Consider the following 22,185-nt stretch of genomic DNA (forward strand, 5'->3'; position numbering starts at 1 on the left):
TTATTGAATGATAAAAGTCACTAATGCCAGTGACGGCTACAGCCACTTGTAAAGGGGACAGCACTCCACCCTACAAGCGAGAGATCCAAATCTGCAAAGCTACCTCTGTGGGTCCTCCTCTGCATAAAAGGCATATGGAATCCTATGATTTGTAGATCGTCCTCTCAAATGAGGCTCCGAAATCATCAATACCACGGAAAAGTGATATAAAGGGGATATCCCAGTCGAATGCATATTGATCGACCTCTATCTACAGCCCAATCATTAAACATAAAATCTATCAATCTGTGTATGGATAGGCATCTGCGGCCTCCCATTCGACCACAAAAACAGGGGCTACATCATATCCCACAAAACGCAAAGGTGAACATCACGGGAAGCTTGCAAGAACTCTTGTCGCAGAACATGAAGAGGCCTCCCCAAAAGTGCTGCAAGAGTAGGAAGATGCTGAAGAAGAGGCATAGGCAGCGCTTTGAGAGTAATCCAGACCGGACGATGTGTCAGAAGGGTAGCAAATGGATCGAAAAGTGGATCCCAGGGCATCACATAAGCAAAGAAACCAGCCCCAGGAACACCAGCACGACTGACAAGTCGCTCCACCACATCAGTTGAAGAACAGTGGGCATAATAGAACCCTTTGCCCAGAAAGACAAAGGAGGAAATACAATCCGAACCCACTACTTCTTCAGCCCACCGATGAAGATGAGCTGTAGAAAGAACTCTGCCCATAAAGTAGAGATAGACCCCAAGAGCTTGTCAAAGACCTGAAACTAGAAGGGCAGAATCCAAATAACAAACAAAGGGGGAACCTTGTAACAGAGGCTGAACATAACTGGCTCAGAAGATCCAGCTGAAGGGAAGAAGAAGGGCCATCTGCGAGATCAAGCTTCGCCGATTTGAAAGAGCATGAAGGAGCCAAGACACCTCGCTTCCGTCGAACAAAGACACGTGCAAGAGGAGAAGAGGCAGAAGGAGGAGCTGAAACGGAGAAGACAAAAGGAGAATCGGTTGAAGCAACATCAAGGAAAGATTGGGAAGAAGTTGGCTATTGCAGAGAAAGGACCGGCTACACAGAAGAAGTATCCAAAAGCTGTACGGGCAAAGAGTTTTGCACAGGGAAAGGTGAAACAGCAGCGTGAAGAGGTATGGACGACTGTACAGCCTGTACGAACAGCTGTACAGGTCGTCCAGCATGCAAGCAAGCTACGGATGAAGGCAGAGAAAGAAGAGGCTCAGACGAGGTATAAACAGGGTGCTGTGAAACTGGTATGACAGGCTGCAAAATATGTACGGGAGGCTGCAGGATCTGTATGGAAGCTGTACAGGAGGTTGCAGCTTGGAGCGGGTTGGGTACGGACAGATTCGCAGAGGGTGCAGGGGTGTACGGACAGGGTACAGCAGCGGGCTGAGGGACAGACGCAGGTACAGGCAGGGAGGAGGGAGGAGACGAGCTCTCCATGGCTGCTCTCTCTCACACACACACACACAAACATTTTTTTTCACACACACACACACATATAGTTTCTCTCTCTCTCTCTCTCTCTCTCTCTCTCTCTCACGCGTGCATACACATGCACTAAATGGAAGGTATACCTTTAATGACAATAGTAAATGGAAAATATACCTTTAATGACAGTAGTAAAGCTATCTTCACTTGAGGTTTGAGAGGAGTTACAAGGAGTAGTTGGATCCTAATGTAGACATGTTTAGTTTGGAGGAAAATCCTGACCATGCCCTAGATGTGGATATCTAAACTATCAAGAATCTATTTCTAGTGAATGCAGACCATTCTATCCTAGGGGTGTGGGTGGACAAGCATACAGTGCTGCTGCTCTTATTACAAGATATTGTGTTCGATGATAGCAGCCTACACTGTATTGTAGCCTTCTCCATAAGCCACATGTAGTGACTAGATCAACATGTGTAGATTATGGTCAAGAATCAAAAGCTGTCACTCCTCTAGGTCCTCACAAGGAATTTTGAGTTACTCTACTACATCCCTTGCATAATTCTCTTTTGGAGACCACCCCTTGGTCATTTTCATGTAACGAAGACTTGTAATGGAAAGATATGCTATTGTGAATGCAATTGGTTTAAGTGGCTATGAAAAGGGATCACCTATTAGCCTTTTTTACTCATCCCCTTTGGTGTTAGTTTGCTAAGCTAGCCAAAACATATAGTCCTTGACCCTACTTAGAGTGTACCGAGGCAATGCTACCCCACTAGTACATCGTACATTGAATACTATAGTAGGTGCCTAGTGCAAAAGAGCAGTAGCAAGTTATTGGACCCCACAGTGTGCACCTGGCACAGGAGAGCCTCTAAATAATAAGTATTACACCCACTACTACATCACACCATGAACCCAACAATAGGTTTGTTAGAACAGTCATTGACCCCTCTGTGAGCCACCATATGAGGAGGACCGTAGTTTAGTAGACCTAGGTATGGCAGAGGGTTACTTATGGGGGGTATCTGATGTACGGCTTTTTGTATGGCTTCTAGTACAAACTACTGGCGGGTTTACCTGCTAGATCAGTGCAAAGAGGATGCAGCCACTTCACAAAAGACTATAGGAAAAAGAAAGTAGATCAGAAGAGGAAGAGGGAAGGCAAGCCCAAGGAAGAGACCAAGTCTGAATCAGCAAAAGCAACAACAGGAGCGTTGTTCATAGTTATTGAGCATTGTTATGCACATGCGGTGCCTGAAAACAAAGAAGGTTGGTATGTAGTGGGGCATCACGATACATGTCAAACAGAAAAAGTTGGTTCAAATCCATGGAACCGCCACATACGGACTCAAAGCTATGGGTGACAACTAGATATGTCCTATGTGAAGGGCATAGAAAGTATTCCTTACAAAATTGACTCAGTAACTAAGAAGGTTATCTCCAATTTACTCTATGTGCTGATCTTTGCACAAACTTGCTTCTGTGACATAGATGACGGAGTTAAACGATCAAGAGGTCCTGGTCAGATCCAAGGAGACTAGAGATATTTTGGTCGCGGAGTCGAAGAAGATGGTTTGTATTGGATCAATGCATTGATGGTTCATGGAAACACAAACTATGGCTTCAGAGGTTTGGTAGTATCGAATATGGCACCTTGTCATAGATACAAAAGGGAGGAATGATGGATGGACTTCCACCAATACCAAGCACAGGAGTCGTCTAAGAGGCTTGCATGGAGGGCAAGCAAAACTGGGAGCCATTCCCAAAGGAGGACACATCTAGGGCCAATGGCCACTATAGTTGTTTTATTCCAACATTTGCAGACCAATGTCTACTCAATTATTCATAGGATCACATTATTTCCCAAACTTCATTGATGATTACAATCATAAGATTTGGGTTTTCTGCCTGACTAACAAGTCACAAGCCTTTAACAAGTTCAAGAAATGGAGATTCAAGGAAGGAGTCAACAAAAGAAGTAAAGGCATTCCACACCGACGGGGGGGAGGGTTTTCACTTCAAAGCTTTCTATAGGAAGAATGGGATCAAGAGATATCTCACCACATCCCAAAAATCCAAGCAAAATGGGGTTGTGGAGAGAAAGAACAGTGTGATAGTAGAGATAATGGTTAACAATGATGAGGGGGAACTTTCCCAGGGCCTACTGGGGTGAGGCGGTTCATGCAACCACACACATCCTAGATAGGACAAAGACCAAGGTGGTCGAAGGGTATGACCCCACATGAAGCCTACTATGGGGAGAAGCCTACCATTTCGAATTTGAAAACTTCGGTTCTAAAGCATTGTTCATGTGCATAAAGATGAGAGGAAGAAGCTAGATTCTAGGAGCAGGAAGTGCACATTCATTGGGTATAGTGAGGAGTCTTGACTCAGACAAGAAGTAGATCCCACAAGTCGGTGCCTTGTCTTTGAGTAGACAGAGCACCAACTAGAGGTGGCAGCACATGAAGCTCAATTGGTACCCCCATCCATACCCAGATTGGCTAAATAGCAGAAAGAGGAGTCGTTGTGGTCGAAGTGCGAACAAGAGGCACTGGAACCGCCAAAGATGACCTTGGCAAAGGATAGGAAGCTTCCACACGGGTACTCAAAGAAGATTTTGTACGATTTTGGAGTGACAGACATTCCAAAGTCAAGTTTGGAGGTGAGGAGATCCCAACGAATGTCAAAGAATTCCACCGTGAACTACGCCGTAGTGGCTCACATTGTGGAGCCAAGGCCATTTGAAGAGGTAAAAGATGTACTAGAATGGTGGGCTGCCATGGAGGCTGATCTACGTAAGCTTCTTCCTCTAGGTTTCCATTTAGGAATGTGGACTTGACATGGACCATCCAAAATGAGCAGCCAAGTCTATGCTGTTTGTATGGCCACCATCCATGCCATTGGGGAGGTATTTCATGTTCCAGGTACAGGTACAGGTACACGTGTGCAGAATTAAGAAAGCTCCATATGGGCCCCAAGGGCATGGTAGCACCACATTGATGACTTCTTCAATAAGATGGATTGTCTCGGAGTCCAAAGGTTATGCTCAAGCGGAGGATAGTGGTCAAAGGTTATGCTCAAGTGGAGGGTCTTGAATTTGATGAGACCTTTGCCCCAACACAACCATATGAACAGTTTTTGGATGTTCCATGTCAAGTCCACATTCCTCAATGGTAACCTAGAGGAAGGAGCTAACGTAGATCAGCTGGAGGGATTTCATGTTCCAGGTACAGGTGCATGTGTGCAGACTGAAGAAAGCTCTGTACAAGCACCAAGGGCACCGCACCACCGCACTAATGACTTCTTCAATAAGATTGGAATGTCTAAGAGGCCATCATATTCTCCACTATTTCCTTCGAATAGAAGTTAGATAGAGATAGCACAGCATCTTCATTTCCCATAAGAAGTATTGTTGTGAGATTCTAAAGCAGTACAAGATAAAGCACTGCAAGGAGGCTGATGGAGGTCGAGCTGAAGCTAAGTAATGAAGATGGTTCTCAATTGATGGGTACCATGAGGTATAGACAGTTGGTGGACAGTTTGCTTTATCTGACTACCAGTCAACCGGACATTTATTTTGCATTTGATGTACTCTGCCAGTTCTCTTACAAAACAGGTATGGAGCTGGGAGAATTCTATGATTCTGATTGGGCAGGTGATTGGGATACCAGCACTCAACATCAGGCTACAGGTGCCATTTCGTGGCTACGCAAGATACAACCAACAGTTGTCTTGGAGGATAATGGATGTTCTTCAGGAGGGTCCAAGGTATGACAACCAGAATTGATGTGCTGTCCGACTTCTGACAATCTCAGATGTGTTCACGAATTCTCTTCTCGGAGACTAGCTAGAGCACCCAATTCGGCGCATGGGTATGGCCCACATTGAGTCATTGAGAGGGGGTGTTAGAAAAGTCATGTTAGATATGCTCAATGCCCCACCCTCTTGGTAACCACCAGTGGTCCAAGGTGCTCAAGTTGGAAGGCCCCCATATGAGGAGAAGCCATGTGTGAGCCCGGGACACTGGATGGATCTTGACTTGCATGTCAAATGAGGTCTATCAATGAGACCGTTGATGGTAGAAAGGTGATTGTGTGGGAACCCCTTGCTCTGAAGTCACCTGTTTTCTACAGACTGGACCAGCATGGTCTGTGAGTTACAGACTGAGCTGCCTGTCTATATAAGGGCCTTGAGATGGCCCAGTTTTCTATCCCAGTGAATCCATTCAAATAAAGGCACGCAGGAGCACAAAACTAGTCATCTTCCTTCCTATGTTTCTCAGATTTTGCGCAGTCTTCTCTGGCTGTTTTGTGCCCAGCAGTTCGCTGGATGTTTGTGGCTTCTTCCTGCAGCATTTTGCCACTCTTGTGGTTGCTATAATCTGAGTGTTTCTGGAAGTACATGTTCTGTTCTATCTCTCTGTTCATTTACAGTTTGTGCGTTCAGAAATCGTTGTGCACCTTGAAGTGTTTGGAAAGAGTTTCCTACATCTATGTGCTGCATTAGGTTTAAGCATTTAGGCCTCTATTTCTAACAAGGCGCCTAGTGGAAGTCAATAACATATAGCCATCAACCTCACTAGAGCCTATGATAGGAGTACTACCCCAGTAGTACATCACACATTGAATCCTACGGTGGGTGCCTGCTGCAGGAGAGCAGAAGCTTTATACTAGCAACATTCAATCTGATTCAGACAATGTGTACTATTGTGCAGCGTGCCCTTCTTGTGCAAGTCCCCTTATCTTAGGAGTGGATAAAGTTGTGTGGCTTTTGAATACCCTTCTGCATTACAGCAAATGCTCTTGGTGAATCTCTCACTGTAAGTCATGACAAAAAATTAAAATTAAAAATAAAATTTCAATTCTTTGGTATGGAAAAACATACCGGAATAGGAACTGTACGTTTCAAAGCACAAGCAAACTCGTCCACAAGAAATTCTTCTGATGGAAGCGAAAATCTTTTCTGGAATAATGAGTTTCTCTCAGGTGCATGCCTCAAAATCTGAAACCGTTTAGAAAAAGGAAAATTAGCAAAAATCTTCAGCATAGCATTGAACCAAGTCAGCACACAAGCCTCCTTAACTTGCCCTAAAACAGCATAAAAAATGAATCAGACAGAATACCTCTGCATTGAAGGTAGCATACCTTTATGCCAGCTTCTTTCTCTATCTTTGCAATGTATTGAATTGCATTATCATGCTCTTTTGTATACTTCAGGAACACTCTCAAATGGATTCTAGATCCAAACAATCGAGCATGCCTACCATCTAGAGGTACCCAGATATCAGCCAGCTCATCAACGCCACATTTTAGGAAATTAATTTCTGCATGACCAAGTGAGACAGGCTCCACAAACGGCCCATCAAAGTCAAATACTTCAACTTCCATTGTTGATGGCAGATCCTCTGTGGCATCAAACTCAAATATCTCTAAGAAACACAGAACAAAGTCAATATCGTCAGATGGCAGCTGTGCACAAGTGCAGATGTGAATGAACATATGACTCCAATATGATCTTGGACATTCTCCAAAATGAGCAGAAACAAGAATGCAGCAAATTTTAAAAAACTGGAATTCTAGAATGTCATCTTGAAGCATCCTAAAACTGAGTGCTCCAAAAAAAAACAAAAAATACCTTGCCAATGTGGATTTAAACTGTGCATCTTTACAGAGCTGGTCCGTGCTTGGCCATTACAAGTTAACACAACGTACGGATCTGACAGACATGAATTTTTCACGGGTACTAAACACACGCCTTCAACTAGTGCAACTGACAGCAACCACCCATCTCCAACTGCCTTGACTCCATGATCACCAACTGAAAGAAAAAGCCACTGAGATTAACCCACACCCAAACAAGGATAAAATCCTCCTATGCAACCTGTTAAGAAAGTCACAAGTACCTATCCTACCTGTTAAGAAAGTCATCTGCCGAAATCTTGCAAAGTGGTGCACTTTTTTCACCAAGTGTTGAACTAGCAAAACAATGGCAGCAGTCACTATAATCTCTGTCAAAGAATCTGGCATGTCAAGAACCCAGAATTCAAGGCCCTCAGGCCGATTTGGTTTTGTCATGCAGGCATGCCAAAGCACCAACAGTGAAATAACCACTGTGCATAGGGCAGGTATATTTCCAAAGCACTCATATGCTAGTTCCCATTGACTATTCAATTTGATCACCTTCTGCATTGACATTTTTGACTGAGCTTCGCTTCCATTGACAGGCTGGGAATATTTTAACAGTAGCTCTCTGCCATTGACAGGCGGGGCATATTTTGACAGTAGCGCCGTGAATTGTTTAAAGCTATCCTCAAGCCCCTCTTTTGCCTTCTTTTCAATAAAAGTTTTCATCACCGTACTTTTCAGAAAATTGATCCTCCATGAGATTGTGAAATGTGCACCCGCTTTCCCAGTGGATAAATCTGAGAGCGGAGTCATAATAAATAGCAGCTCTGTCCTAAAATAGCTACCATATGGCACATCTGGAGTACTGACACTCTCCAACACAGCATAACAGCCTGCATCTGCCCTAATGTAAGAGTGATATTCAGTGACATCTACTGCCTTCACCAACAACGTTGCTGCTTTTGTGTATCTCACAACCCTATGCAGCAAACCCTCGTCCGATTTTCCCCAAGGGGAATATTCTATATTTGTTGCCTTTTGCACAGCAAACAGATCCTTATAAAACTCACATTCAGGTTTGAACAAAATAGCATTGAGAACCTTTGGACTGACAGAATACTTTTCATCCAAAAGGATGCCACCTGGAAGAGAATCAGGAAGTTTACTTGAAGAGCCTCCAGCATATTTTGGGTCATCCTCATCAAAGAAAAGGAATTGTGTAACATTTTCAAGTTCTTCTCTGCATGAAAGACCAGTTGTTTTTTGTGTATCCTCATCTGTTGCTTGCACCTGGTGATTAGGCTTATGAAGGGAATCATTAATGTTTAGTGAATCCACCAAACTGCCACATTGAATTGGATAAATCTCTGGAGATTTCAAGGGGAGAGGTTGAGAGCATCCAGAGATAGTATCATTAATAGATTGCAAAGTTTGTTGATTAAGTTCTGCCTTATGGACTGATGATACTGGAGAGCCATGTTTGCTGCAAAGGCATACCGATAAAAGGATCTCCCCTGTTGGTGCAGCAGCATCAGGTCAAATTTAAGAGTCTGCTTTCCATTCTTTCAGGAGCTTTTTATGATGAATACATAATTTGGAGAAGAAAGAAGGGGAAAAGGGGGAAGAGGAAGGGAAGGGAAGGGTGGGGACATGCAGGGAAAGAAAGAAGTGGTTTGTTTTAATATGCTGTTGTTTGCTGCGACAAAAGGATCTCCCCTGTTGGTGCCGCAGCATGAGGTCAAAATTTAAGAGTCTTTTCCATTCCTTCAGGAGCCTTTACATAATTTGAAGAAATAAGGAGGAAAGGGGGAAAAGGAAGGGAAGAGAAGGGTTAGGGCATGCAGGGAATGAAAGAAGTGGTTTTTTTTAATTAATCACTACGAGCAATCTTTCCTATTATGGTACATTCATCCAAACTGCAGTTTTTAATTCCAAACTCACTTTACATTCCCTTCCAAAAAGGCACGATGCAACAATATCAAGCTAATACAGCTATGCTCTATGCCTCTCCTGACTTCATAAGACTAGCAGACAATTGACATCCCTAGAAATGCACCTGCCTCTGAGAACATCCTGTGAAAAGATATGGGTCAATGCCCCACATGTGAGCCCCCATATGAGGACAATGGAGGTAGACATTTTGGGACGTAGGGTCCCATACGAATCACGATCTGCCATATGGGAGATCTGCATTAAGGATTGAAGAAACACATGTCTGCACAAAGATCCTTGTTGGAGTTGCTTGGATGCTCAGGAAAAGTGCTTAACAGGCCAAGTGGACTGTCATGAATAGAGCCTTTTGTAGGAATAACCAAGAGCCCACATGGGGCTGCAAGAAACTGGCCGGTGCTGCTTTATATATGCACACTCTAGGGCCATAGATGGGGTCCAATCTGGGGAAGATCTGGCCCCAATCTGGTTGGCATACCCACAGACCAAGTCGGCCATCTGTCTGACCAGGTCGACGTGGTTTACTGACCTACGTGCATAACTGGCAATAAAAGAAGCCTTCCTAGAGTCTGTTCATTATGTTTGGCATGAGAGCACTAAGGCAAGATATGCAGACAATGGTATAACCATGTCCATGTCCAACATAGAGTAGTGGTCCAATAAGCACACAGATCTGGATTTTTTGGAGAAAGCAGACAACAACGGGGGGGCTAAAGACATAGCAGTCATCACTTAAAAGATGAGGATGATGCTGGACACTCAGATGTGGAGCATGATACCGCATCAACTCGAGCATGAATTCAAGTTAAACGAAAGTGTAACAAGGTGAATGGATCTCAATCAGTGGTAGAGACTTGAGACAGGTGCCTGGCTTGTTGTGATGGCAAGTAATACCAGGACCGTATATCATCTCGTGGCTACATGGCTAGCCATGATCACGTGAAAGTTGTTGGACTCTGACGGGGCAGGGGGATAATCCCAAGATTACATTTATTTCTATAGGTATTTTGTGATTTCAGTAGATGGTTTTTGACATGTTGTTTGTCCTGGTGTGCTCAAATCAGAGAATGGAGGGTGAAGACCTTCCAGATGGACAGAGGGTCATGCCGCATTGCAGATGCATTTGGTGCATACTACATGATGGCTGTCATGGTTAGTGCTGACATCATTGAGGAGACTTGGTTGCTGATGGATGGAGGCAGTTATCAGAGGGGATAAGTAGATCGTAATCTGTCAATAGGGGATGGCATGGTCGCATTGGGTGAGTCATTAGACGGAGATATGGATGGTACCAGTCATCGCATAGATTCTAATGTGTTCATGACTTAGTTTAGCAGAACCACATTGGGTCGGTAACATGGTTCTACCTGGGTTTGACATTGGAATGCCACGTGGTTAATTCGAAACAAGGTTTCTTGCTCGAATCAAGGGCCCTCCAATGCCTCAGCAGAAAATGACAGATGGTCTTCATCAAATTTGAAAGTGTAAGTCATGAGCTCATAATCCAGTCAGGCTCAGATGGTTTGTGGACAACATGAAGCAGTCTTCAGACCACCCGGTGTTCCATTATCAGTTAAAGGAGTGGTACATGGAGGAGCAGGATGTGTGGGTGTACAGCCCCACCGTGGATAATGCTTTCAACTATTCCTCAGCGCCTCTCTAGAGGGAGCAGATAGAGCTTCTCTTCTCAATGGGTGTAGGCCCACATTGAGTCAATGAGGGGGGTCGATGGGTATGGGTCGATGCCCAATAAGTGAGCCCCTCTATGAGGAACACATGCTCATGAGGGGGCTGCGCATGAAGACCCTTGTTGGCGTTGCTTGGATGCCGTGGATAGAGCCATTTATAAGGCTGACCAAGGACCCGCGTTGGGCTGCAACAAACTGGCTGGGTGTTGCCTTATATAGGCACAACTGTAGAGCCCTGGTTGGGGTCAGATAGGGGGCAAATGTTCCCAGATCTGAAATGGGCATGAGACGCATATTTGAAAAGCTATCTCATGAAGTATGGCTTCCATAAATACTGATTACAAATCTACGGCTGCCAAAATCAGAAATGGCCATGAGAAGCATATTTGAAAAGCAATCTCATGGCATATGAGCAAATCACTATTTATATCATAAATTTGATGCATCCACATGTTTTGATTCAAACTGCAATTTAAATAAAGGTCCACCATCCTTTTATCCGCACCTACCTTACACTTTGATCACTAAACAGGTACAAAATCATCAGAGCGATATGGTTGCTCTGAATAGATCCCATCCTCATACTCCTGCCCACACCCCCTAATAGCGCAGCCCCTCACTCCATCTGCCTGCCTGTGTCATCTTCCCTGCAGACCAGCTATCTTCTGCACTGCCTGCTCCTTTGCAGGCCTTCATCTTCCACCTGCCCCCTCTCTCATCTCTCACGTCCAGGTCACAACGACCTTCGTGCTCCAATTCCTCCACAAACCTTCCCTCGTACTATAGCCCTGAGGTCATCTGCCTAGAACAGCAATAGCACTGCCATCAGCAGCTGCCAGGATAGCAGCAACAGGCCATAGTCTATATAAGATTTCCATGTAGGCAGGGGACTGCACAACAGCAGCAGTATGTACCCCTTGACTTTGCAGCAGAACAGGCCCATTTGTAGTCTGCATTGCATGGGGTTCAGGCAGGGTAACAGTCTGTATACTGAACCAGTTGGCATTTTTGCAGATCCCTACCGATGACTGGCTATTTAGAGACCAGACCAACCTGTTTATGACTAGAGGGGGTTCCAGCCTCTTATTTCAGTATCAGCAGTTCAGCAGCAGTTAATTCAGTACTGAGCCCTTCCGCAGCAACCCCTCAGCACGCCATAGTAAATTTGCCAACCATGTACCTGGAAAACTGGGGTGCTAGTGAGACTTCTGCCCTCCAAGCAGCAACACCCCAAGAACGATTCCAAGATGAGGGGAGTGGCACCCAACTGAGGGAGAAAACTTTCAAAACCAAAGTTGGATGCTCTCTATTACCAAATAGCTAACACCTATGATTAGTAACAAGGTACTAACCAGAAGCCCATCATGCAAAAGCAAAAATAGTTCGTTAAAGGCTATGGGGCCAGTGATGGGTCATTCGTGTTGGATGATTACTTAACTTGGACGCAGGAATGCAACAAGCCTCACAAGGCATTCATGTTGGATGATTATTTAACTTTGATGCAGGAATGCAACAAGGTTCACAAGGCACAATACATTCAAAATTATATGCTGAGATGGTTCCAGAGTGTAGTTTATGTGTAAAGAATAATGGCAGGCTTTGGATAAGACAGGCCTAAAACCATTGGGCTACTATTCAAGAGAGGCGACACACATCTGCAATAGTTTTGAACAGATCAGGCCACGGCTTGGCGGTAGCAAAAGGTAGTAGTTTCCGGAATTGCAAAATTGAAATCTCCAGCTTTCATTGTTGTTCACTTCGTGTGCTTCACTGAATCGATACGTGATTTACTCGAAGTTGACACGATGTCTTTTCGTTCCAAAATGTCTTCTCGCCTCCCCGTGAGACTTGTCGCTCAGTGAGGAATGGTACCGTGTACAAACAAAGTTAAGGAACTTGAGGGTACGATGCGAACCACGAACGATAGGATGCCAATTCCCAATAAAGCATTTTACTGCGAGGTCATGTTATTCAGTATAAGCTTCCTCTCAAAAGTTTTTTTGGTCAGACGTATAAAAGAGGTCCGTCGCTGACTGGGGGAAAAAGCGTCATTTGGCCCATTGTTGGTTGGTTTCTCTTTCCAAATGTAGGTTTGCCTCTCAAAATTATTTGAGAATACTAATGCAAATATTGAAAAGCACCGCAAGGATACAATCCTCAGGAAACCACTCGTGTGTGAGCCAGGATACAAGCCTAAGGAATCACTCGTTTCTGATCAATGGACCTTTGGAAAGTAGCGCATGTACCTGAAACAGGGGTCCTGGACTTGCTGTGAGATTTCTGGAGTGGGTACCAATTCAATGGCAATGTGTGGTCGTCAGCAGCGAGCAAAGCTGGCACGGGTATCTTCAGCTGGCCCAAGAAATCATCCGCGAACAGGTCTTGATCCAAAACGGTTAAGACCAGCTCGCCCTCAAGGTCTACAACAGTGAAAGTAAAATTTTCGTGCCAGGAGGGATCGAGACTGTTTAGAACAACCGATGTCTTGCGCTTACGACGGCCGAGCTGAAGGAGAACGTAGGGGTCACTGAGGCCGTTAGAATCAGCGGCCAAGAGGTTTCTGGCCTGGCGGATATGCACCTGGAGGTTCATTTGGAGATGAGAGGGGCGATTTGAATGAAGGAAAAGTGCAAAATTGAGCAGAGGCTGGAAGATTTCAGGGGAATACCAAACGACCCAAAAGAGGAAGAAGTCTGAAGCAGCATTTGAAAGCCCACAATTCCATGATCAGCGCTTCATACGGCACAAATTCCGGGTCCTCTTTGGCTATGTACAGACAGTACAGTTCACTACGGAGCTGATGACGTGGGTCCCAGCCCTGGTCCTGTTGGCTTCGGGCACTGATGACGTGGTGTGTCCCTGCGGTCGCGCGGTCTGCCACGTGCTAGAACCCTGTACCGAGAAGTGGGCTGTTCGAAGCGTCACATGGTGTGACGTGTCCCGAGCCGCCTGTGAGCTGAGTTGGCAACCACTGTACGTGCCAGATGGCTTATAAAAAGTCAAAAGCCGACTGAGAACTGATTTGGCCATGCCAGCCACCAGGCCGTAAAGTCAACAATAATCATACTTATCACTCCCGGTGGGACTCGAACCCACAATCCCCTGATTAGAAGTCAGATGCCTTATCCATTAGGCCACGGGAGCTCGCGTGCCATCTGCATTTGCCTCAACAAATTTAATTTGTATCTTGTACTGCTTATTGCGATGGACAAGGCAAGGCACAGTAGGAAATTGCGACGATAATAAGCTGCAAGCCTGCAACAATGGGAACGTACCGTGTATATGTAATATTTGGAACGCGTAGAATGGATCTTTTCGACCTTGCTGCCCTTGTTGCAACCCACGCAATATGCATTTGTATCTGTTGTGCTGACTGTCATGCATTTGTTGGCAGATAGGAGCTATTTAGGCATCATCGCGATTCGGAACGGCACGGACAAGTAGCGGTTTCGTTAGGTGAATTTTGTTCAAGAGTCGTGAGACAGCAAAAGGTGAAATATCCTTCGCAGATGATTCGCAAAGCTACCTTTGGTTTTCGACCTTTTTCTTTCAATTGGAGGCTGATGACCTTACGTCATGACAAGCAGGTGATCCACGTTGTCAACCTAAAGGAGCAACCTTTCAAGTTTCTAGTCTCGTAGGGTGCGATGAAAACTGCAAGGCTAGGGGCGAACCAAATTCACATTGGCTCCGATTTGGAGGACGCTCGAAACGGAGTAATATATTTCACGTGCAATTTTACAAAGTGCAAATGGTCATGGAGGGGAGCCCCTGGGGAGGTCCCCGAGGATGAAGACACACGTGCCAAAGATCTTTCCTCCGCGAAAATCTTGGAGAAGAAGATCCACAGCAGCTTCTCGTCATTGGCGGACGAAGATATCATAAGAATCTTACAAGATGAAGTGGCTCAACGCATGAAGGGGACACGGAAAGAATGATTCGAGGCGGGCTGCAGATGGTGAAGCTTGATGGATCTTTGTATCCTGTTGAATCGATTATGGAGATGTTTCGCTGTTTTGGGCGGATTATTAGGCAGGAGCAGGATGTTTGTATTGCTGCAACGGGCGTGCTAGAGGTTCCGTTCGACATCGTTAAGAATCCTATCTTCAAGGCTACACAGGGTGCTGTTGTTATGGCTATGAACCGGTCGGTGCAGCAAAGTAGTCCTAAGTCGAACTGAGAATGACTCTGTTGTAGGAATCATTGAAGAGCGGATAGTTTTAGATGATATTGACTTTTCTATGTTTCATCCGCGTGGGGTGCAGTGTCGGTTTGCCTTTCTCGGTTTTGCATACGAGGTGGTAAGGAGCTGCATTCTGTTCTAAGCTTGGATTTCAGTCATGACAGCGATGAACTGGGAGAGTATGTCGAGTGAGTATTGTCTGTATTTTTATCTCCTTTGGTTGGTTGTAGTTTGGTTACTTTGTTTGTATTTTAATTACTCTAAACTTGTGCAGGTATAACGAGCGTCTCAGCAAGAATTACGTGGTGAGCTTGACTCGATATCAGAAATCTGATTTCCGTCCTGGAGTTCGGGTTCACGGAGAGATGTGGTTCGAACCTATTGTTCGCTTGTGCGCCATCTTCCTCCGTTACAGGATTGTTCTCCGAATTCTAAGTATTTGTTATTGCAGGTTATAGAGAATTATGTTTTTGAGGTTCGTCTTTTTTGTTTGTACGTTTTGTTTCTAAGTTTTGGCGGGATTTTGTTAACTGGGTATTGTTTGGAGGTTTGGTTTAATGTGAGCGAGTTTCTAAGAAGAGCTTGAATAAGCTGGTTCGGATGATGCTTTCTATTGTTTCTTGTGGTCAGGGTGAAAGCAGAACTAATAAGAGTGTGAGGGTGTCAATTGTTACTCGACTTAGTTTGTGCCAGGTTCCCGATGATGTAGGTCGGCTGGTGACTGGTCATAGAAGAGTCTCTTCTTACCGTAAGTGTATGATGGAGGAACTTTTGTTGTTGCTTTGGATGGTGGCATTAATTTGGCTTCTGCAACTTCTTCTGAATGCGTTGTTTCTGTTATTCCTGAGTTGGTTGGTGGTCATGAGTTCATTGGCGAAGCTGGGAATGAATTTTTTGGTAAAGATTCTGCTACTCTGAAGAATGGTTCTGTTAGCATTGTTGGTGATGTTTCTGCTGAAGAGGTTTCACCGAGGAAGAATGGTAGTGGTGCAGATGTTTCGCCTGGCATTGGTGTTGAGAAGATTTCTTCCGGAGTTGATTATGGTTCTTTATATGGCGAAGAAGATGATTATGTTATTTTGGAGGAGCTTTCTCGTGTGTCGCCTGTTGCAGCACGCGCGCTGGGACTTCCTTACCGAGGAGGTCCTGTTGTAGTTCTACATGGTTATGTCTTCAAAAATTGTTGCATTGAGTTCATCAAGAAGGATTGATGGTGGTCTGCGATATCTGTTGTATGAATGTCCGACGATGGAATTTTGTGGTGTGGTGGGAACATTCTCTTTGCTATCACAATGATACAGTGTGATGTCACCAAGTAACACTATTTCTCTGATGAAGTGCTCTCTGACCTCAATGTGCTTTATCCTAGAGTGATGATTATTGTTGTTGTCTTTGACTCATCAAAGTAATCTGTTTTCGACAATAGTCTTCTGAGCCATATAGCCTCACATGCACTTGTAGTGAGTGCTCTATATTATGCTTCAGTCGAAGACAAAGAGACAGTTGGATGTTTGTTTGACAACCATGATATAGCACCTTGACCAAGGAAAAATGCATATCCCCGTGTGGATCTCCTGGTCTCATGATCTCTGCCATAGTCACTGTCACAGTATCCATGCAATCGTGGATGACTTCCTTTGTATTCTATTCCAAATTGTCCTATACCTTTGATGTATCTCAAGACTCTTTTGGTTGCATTCCAGTGAGACTGTTTTGGATTTGCCATAAACTGTGCTAGTGAGCTTACTACATAACAAATATCTGGCCGTGGGATAGTCAGATATATAAGAGATTCGATGAGCGGTCTGTAGTCTCTGTCATTGAGTGTAGGCTTTTCTGAATCTTTTGTAAGTTTCAAACTCTATTCCATGGGAGCGGTTGCAATCTTGCATTCTACCATATGAAACTTCTTCAGGAGACTATTGACATATTTGAGCTTACTCATAAAGGTGCTATCTGAATCTCTCCAGAACTCAATTCCAAGACAATAGTGCATAAGTCCAAGATCTTTCATGCCGAACTCTGCAAATAAGTCTTATTTTATCTTTTTGATGAAGCTATCCTTGCTTCCAATCACAATCAGATCATTTGCATACAAAATTGCAATAGTAATGTCTTCCCCTTGAACTTTGTAGTAGAGAGTATGATCTGCATTGGATTTCATGTATCCCAAATCAACAAAATACTTGTTGATTCTGCTGTACCAACTTCTGGGTGCTTGCTTCAAGCCGTAGAGACTCTTTTTGAGATGGCAAACCTTATCCTGGTTCAACATAACCTGCTGGTTGTTGCATGAAGACTTCCTCATCTAGGTAACCATTGAGAAATGCATTCTTGACATCGAGCTGGTACACATTCCATCTCCTGAGTGTCACTAGTGATATCAAGAACTGTATGGAATCCATCTTTGCTACTGGAGCATTGCTTAGGGGTGAGGTCATTGGCTATGTAGATTGGGTTAGGGTCTTTGCCTTCATTGGTAAGGTCGACTTTTTAAACCTTAGCCGCACCATCATAACTATGTTGGTTCCCTTGCTATGCCATCCATTTAGCACGCTCAAGAAGTATTTTGTGGTCTAGACTGTGTAAGATTTAAAGTGCTTGGGGATGGCATAAATCAACTTCCTCTTCCTCATCGTCCTCCAAAGCTTTTGGGGTAGGTTGTTTCTCATTAGGAGAAGTCTTGGTGCCTTTGGCTTTTGAAGCCTTGGTTTTTGGTGGTGGCTTGGCTTCCAAAGGGGCCTTAGCCTCAACGAAAGGGATTTCCTCTACTTTAAGGGATTCTATCCTAGGGGGGCCTTAATTCTATACAACCTGGCTCCTCAATTAGATGAGAACTCATGGTGTGCTGTAACAACACCCACATATGTCAACTAGTGAGGATCCATTTTCACTTTTTGTACCCCTTGACCATCCTTGGTATCTTCAAGATATTGATCATGCTTAAGGGAGTTATGGTCCCTAACATCTTGGAATCGTAGGCCGCATTTTATACTCCTCCTCGATAGTAGAAGGATTCTTCTTGGTTGGAGGTAGAGGTGGAGTTAGAGGCGTGACACTGTGTAGTCTCAACGGTGACTCACGTGCCATGGGTATCTTGAAGGAATGCCAATGGAGCCTCCACTCCAAGCTACTCCTTGTGAGAGAAATGCAAGCAGGAGTCGTCCGCAAGTGTCACTCAAGCGGCTCTTGGATTGTTGCAAAGTGTTCCCATGAGAGAAAGAGGGAAGGGGAAGAAGGGAGAAGAGAGGGAGAGGGAAGGGAAGAATGAAGGGGGATGGAATGGCAACCACAATGACACTACAAGGGAAATAAGAGAACACCCAAATACACTCTTGAAAGAGAAGAGGAAGCTTGTATTCCAAACTTGTGCATACAACAATGAAGACCAAAGTCAACCATTTGGCCTTTTATACAAGTCACCTTTTGGAGGAAGGGCCAACCCTTTTCCTTATACCACTCTCTCTTATCTCTCTTTTGTTACAACCACTTGGGACCATATGGCACCAAGGCATTCTCTCAACCTTCTCTTAACTTGAAATGGCTCTTGTGTTATCCATATACTGGATCCAAATAGCTCTTGTATTATCCTTGCCAATTTGGATGATTTCGGCACCTACCTCTATCTTAATCCATGTGAGGCTCAAAACCTATAGGACTAGAATGGCATTGATCCATTTGCGGCTCAAGCCCCATCAAGATAGCTTGATGTTGAGCCTTTTCAGCTCAAAACCCATATGGCCAAATCTATCACTGTGATCCATGGTTGTGGCTATTAACATGACCCCCTTCCTGTTGCTAAGCCATCCTTGGATCAGTTGCGCTGGAGTAGGTGAGTGGAGAGGACTGTCTCGTGGATTGTGTAGCAATCCAATTTGTGGGGGGCGATATGCATGAAGTACGAGCAGAACTTCCAAAAGTTGGTGGCATGCATGTCCTCAAAGGTGCAAATGTGATGGCCATGGAGTTTGCAGACTTGAAGGTAGAGGCGGAGGTCCTGGAACTGAGAGGGGCCGATGTTAGGGTTGAAGACAATCTGGTTGTTGAGATTATGGAGCTTGTTGTCAATGGGCCGACTATGGGTGGGGAAATCATGGAGGAGCAAGAGGATGAGGCGATTGAAGTGGACTGCTACTGCAATCACTGCGGGGTCTGGAACATAGCTGTAGGTGTCGTTGAATGACTGGAGGTGGAAGCAAAATACCTACTGACTAGAGGTGGAAGCGAAATCCCTACTGAGTCATTTCCTTGGGAAAATTATACTTAGGGAAGTTGTAAAAAATATTCAAATCTTTTTGTAAGAGCTTGCGGAAGTGGGCCCATGTCCATCATCATTACATGGGCATGTAAAGGGGATGGATCTGCCGCTCGAGGTGTGCACTGCCGTAGTAGCACCAAAATTGCTCCCTCTTCAAAAAGGGGATGTGCCAATGGAGTTGAAGGCCTGCATCTGAGTCGATGAGGGGAACAGGCACGCCGGGGGCTAGGTGGTAACTGCCACGTGTGTGCCTTGTATTGGTTTACGACCAGTTGTTAAAAGATGGTGCATACGGGCTCCCAGACAGTTCGTTGCAGAGTTGATGGATGATGGTGCTGTGGACTTGGATGCTATCCTCCAAATGAACTCTCTCATAAGAAAATGAAGCTATCTCTCTCAGAATGAAGCTCTTTTTCTTAGAATGAAGCTATATCTCTCTCTCTCAAATGAAGCTATCCCTCTCAGAATGAAAACAGATCCATATCTCTCTCTCAATGAAATCTCTCTTTCTCTCAAATCGAAATTGAAATTTCTCACAAAATCTCTCAAGGATGAAGATGTATGGACGGAAAATTTGTTCAAACGAACGGAAATTTTCTCTCAAAGAAATGGATGAATCTCAATCACTCTCTCACGGAAGAATGAATGGAAATCTCACACATGAAATGAATGAAGTTCTCTCAATGGAAGAGAACACTCAAGAACTCTCGATCTCTCAATCACTCTCATAAGAAGGATGGTGTCTCAGCGGAAGGCAGAACCATGCTCTGATACCATGACAAAATATGAGGAGGGGAGAGGAGAAGAGTGGAGATGAGGAGAGAGGGCACAGCTAGAGAGCACACCACAAATGACTAATTATACACTAGATTTAGTTGAAAATGTAGAATATATACAAACCCATTTAGGGTTAGGGTTAGGGCATCTAACCCTTTCCTTTATAGCACTCTATTGGGTTAGTGCTATGCACATATGATCACATGGTGGTGCTATGCACACATGATCACATGATGTTGAGCGTGATGTCTTAACGAAGGTACCTTGGTGCACCACTTGGTGTGTCAGTCACCCTCCGATAGAGATCCGAATGGTTCGTCGAAAAAGTGAAGGGGAAGCTAAGGAAGTGGCACAGCATCACATTGGGGTGGAATGCTAGGATCTTAGTCATCCAACATATATTAGCGGCCTCTACCACCTTGGTGGCCACGATATGGAATTTTAGGAAGTCTCATTAGCTTGAAACAGAGAGGCTATTTAGATCCTTCTTGTGGGCGGAAGCGTCAAACGTAAGGAAACCTACGGGACCTCAGCCTTACAATCCACGAGAAAGAGCCAATCGTATCTAGGGCATTGCTAGAAATTAGGGCTCACACCCACCCAGGTTAATAGGTAGCTCTCTTTACTGTTCACTAGCCTACCACTAAACCTCTGCCTCCCTCTTGCACTTCATCTCTTTGATTCAATTAATTAAGCATGTTCTAATGCTGATTAACCTAAGTTAAAAGTGCTTAATTAATTGGCTGAGGCAGCCTATTCAAATCAATCAGAGAGGGAGGCAGCTCGCTGCTACTGGCACGTTGACGAAGGGGAACACACACACACACACACACACACACAGAAAGAGAGAGAGGTAAACTGAGAGCGAGAGAGGCAACGCATATATAGAGGGAGAGGGCGAGCTCACGAACCTTCGAGAGGGATCTTCAAATTTAGCCCAAAAGCTTAGGTTAATCGTGTCGCCGCTCCTGTTCACCTCTCCTACAGATGGGGCTTCAAGCAGTGAATTTATGTTCAAATTTTAAGCCCATAGCATTGCATTAACTACTACACTAACTACTACTGGGTATGGAACTTGAGCTTCACTCATAGTGAGGTTCTAAGATGCCTCGAACACAACTCACATTTGATTATGAGCTATCCCTTGGCTTGTGCTTCATGGGTTTTTCTTATGCCAATTTGAAGGTTTGGAGCATGACTTTCATTAGGCTATGAATGATTCATCATTAAGCTCTTCCATTGAGGTTAGTAGTTCTCTATTGTAAAAGAGTGAGGGAAAGGGAGGAAGATGGAGCATCCCCTCCACCTTTGGGATGCCCTTTCCTCTTTAATGCCTTTCATAAGTCGTCCCCCCTACCTAATCTCACACGTTCCTCCCTCTTCAATGTCCCTCCCCCCCCTCCCCTTTTACTTAATTCAAGCTCTCTCTCTCCCCCATGTGAGACTAATTATTGCCCCCCTCTCCCCAGTTTATCCTTAAATATTTTGCCATCATATACCACTCCCCCCCCCCTTAATTAATATGATTTTGAATGTTAGGGGAACCTATTCGTGTCGCCGCTCCCATTGCTAATATAAATTGATGAATAAAAGTGATCGTGGGTGTCTATAGGGCACGGTGATCTCTTGTGAGATCTTAGGAGAGTCATGCTTGCCCTCTCTGGGCCCCTAGACTCATGCAATATAGGTGATTAGGATTCAAAGCTGTGAACAAAAAAGATTTAAAAAACTTGACATCTTGGATAATACATTAATTCACCACAACTTGTTTGCTTTTTATCTTTTATGGGCCAAACAAACATTTTTCTTGGATGCTCTTTATTTCACATGTGTCCAACACTTGTGGGGCAAAATTCTTGATTTCACTAACTTTAAATATGCTATGTTAACCCAATGCATTCAAATTAGGATATCTCACTTCATATTATGAAAAATAAGGTTACTTACGGTCTTTTCCCACCAACCATTATGTTATGTTAGCGCATTCACTGGTAAGCTTAACATAACTAGTTCAATTATGTCAATATTGTCAGAATTCTGAAATAGAATGCACAAGGGAAGATGAGTGAGCATGAATAGCTAGAGCAGCTAGAGAAAAAGCACATCTAATTAGCATGGAGAGAATAAGAGAATAAATACCACAAAATTTTAGGAACCTTTCATTTCAATCTATGAAGAGACTCTCTTAGGCTCTTTAAATAAAACCAAGAGCTCCACGCATTTGGGTAATACACCACACAATTTTTTGTGTC

General features: G+C 44.3%; 1 protein-coding gene and 1 non-coding gene across 3 annotated transcripts in view; both read right to left on the reverse strand.

Moving 5' to 3' along the window:
• Nucleotides 1-13,392, reverse strand: part of LOC147894282 (C2 and GRAM domain-containing protein At1g03370-like) — a 57,264-nt gene extending 43,872 nt beyond the window's left edge. For both annotated transcript variants that reach the window (XR_015542105.1, XM_087384787.1), the window contains exons 1-5: nucleotides 12,962-13,392; nucleotides 7,365-8,591; nucleotides 7,088-7,270; nucleotides 6,598-6,881; nucleotides 6,338-6,454 (exon numbers count right to left, since the gene is read on the reverse strand). Coding sequence is in view for 1 of the 2 variants with exons in the window: in XM_087384787.1 (XP_087240913.1) it covers nucleotides 6,338-6,454; nucleotides 6,598-6,881; nucleotides 7,088-7,270; nucleotides 7,365-8,591; nucleotides 12,962-13,307 (2,157 nt within the window). In the remaining variant the exon portion in view is untranslated. The remainder of the gene's footprint in view (nucleotides 1-6,337; nucleotides 6,455-6,597; nucleotides 6,882-7,087; nucleotides 7,271-7,364; nucleotides 8,592-12,961) is intronic.
• Nucleotides 13,393-13,786: 394 nt separating this feature from the next.
• On the reverse strand, nucleotides 13,787-13,859 carry TRNAR-UCU (transfer RNA arginine (anticodon UCU)). The gene has a single exon. It is a non-coding gene; the product is annotated as a tRNA-Arg (tRNA).
• Between the last annotated feature and the right edge of the window lie 8,326 nt (nucleotides 13,860-22,185).

Source organism: Dipteris shenzhenensis, chromosome 14, assembly GCF_047967505.1.
Source record: "Dipteris shenzhenensis isolate YYH24624 ecotype China chromosome 14, Dip_SZ_1.0, whole genome shotgun sequence".
NCBI lineage: Eukaryota > Viridiplantae > Streptophyta > Polypodiopsida > Gleicheniales > Dipteridaceae > Dipteris > Dipteris shenzhenensis.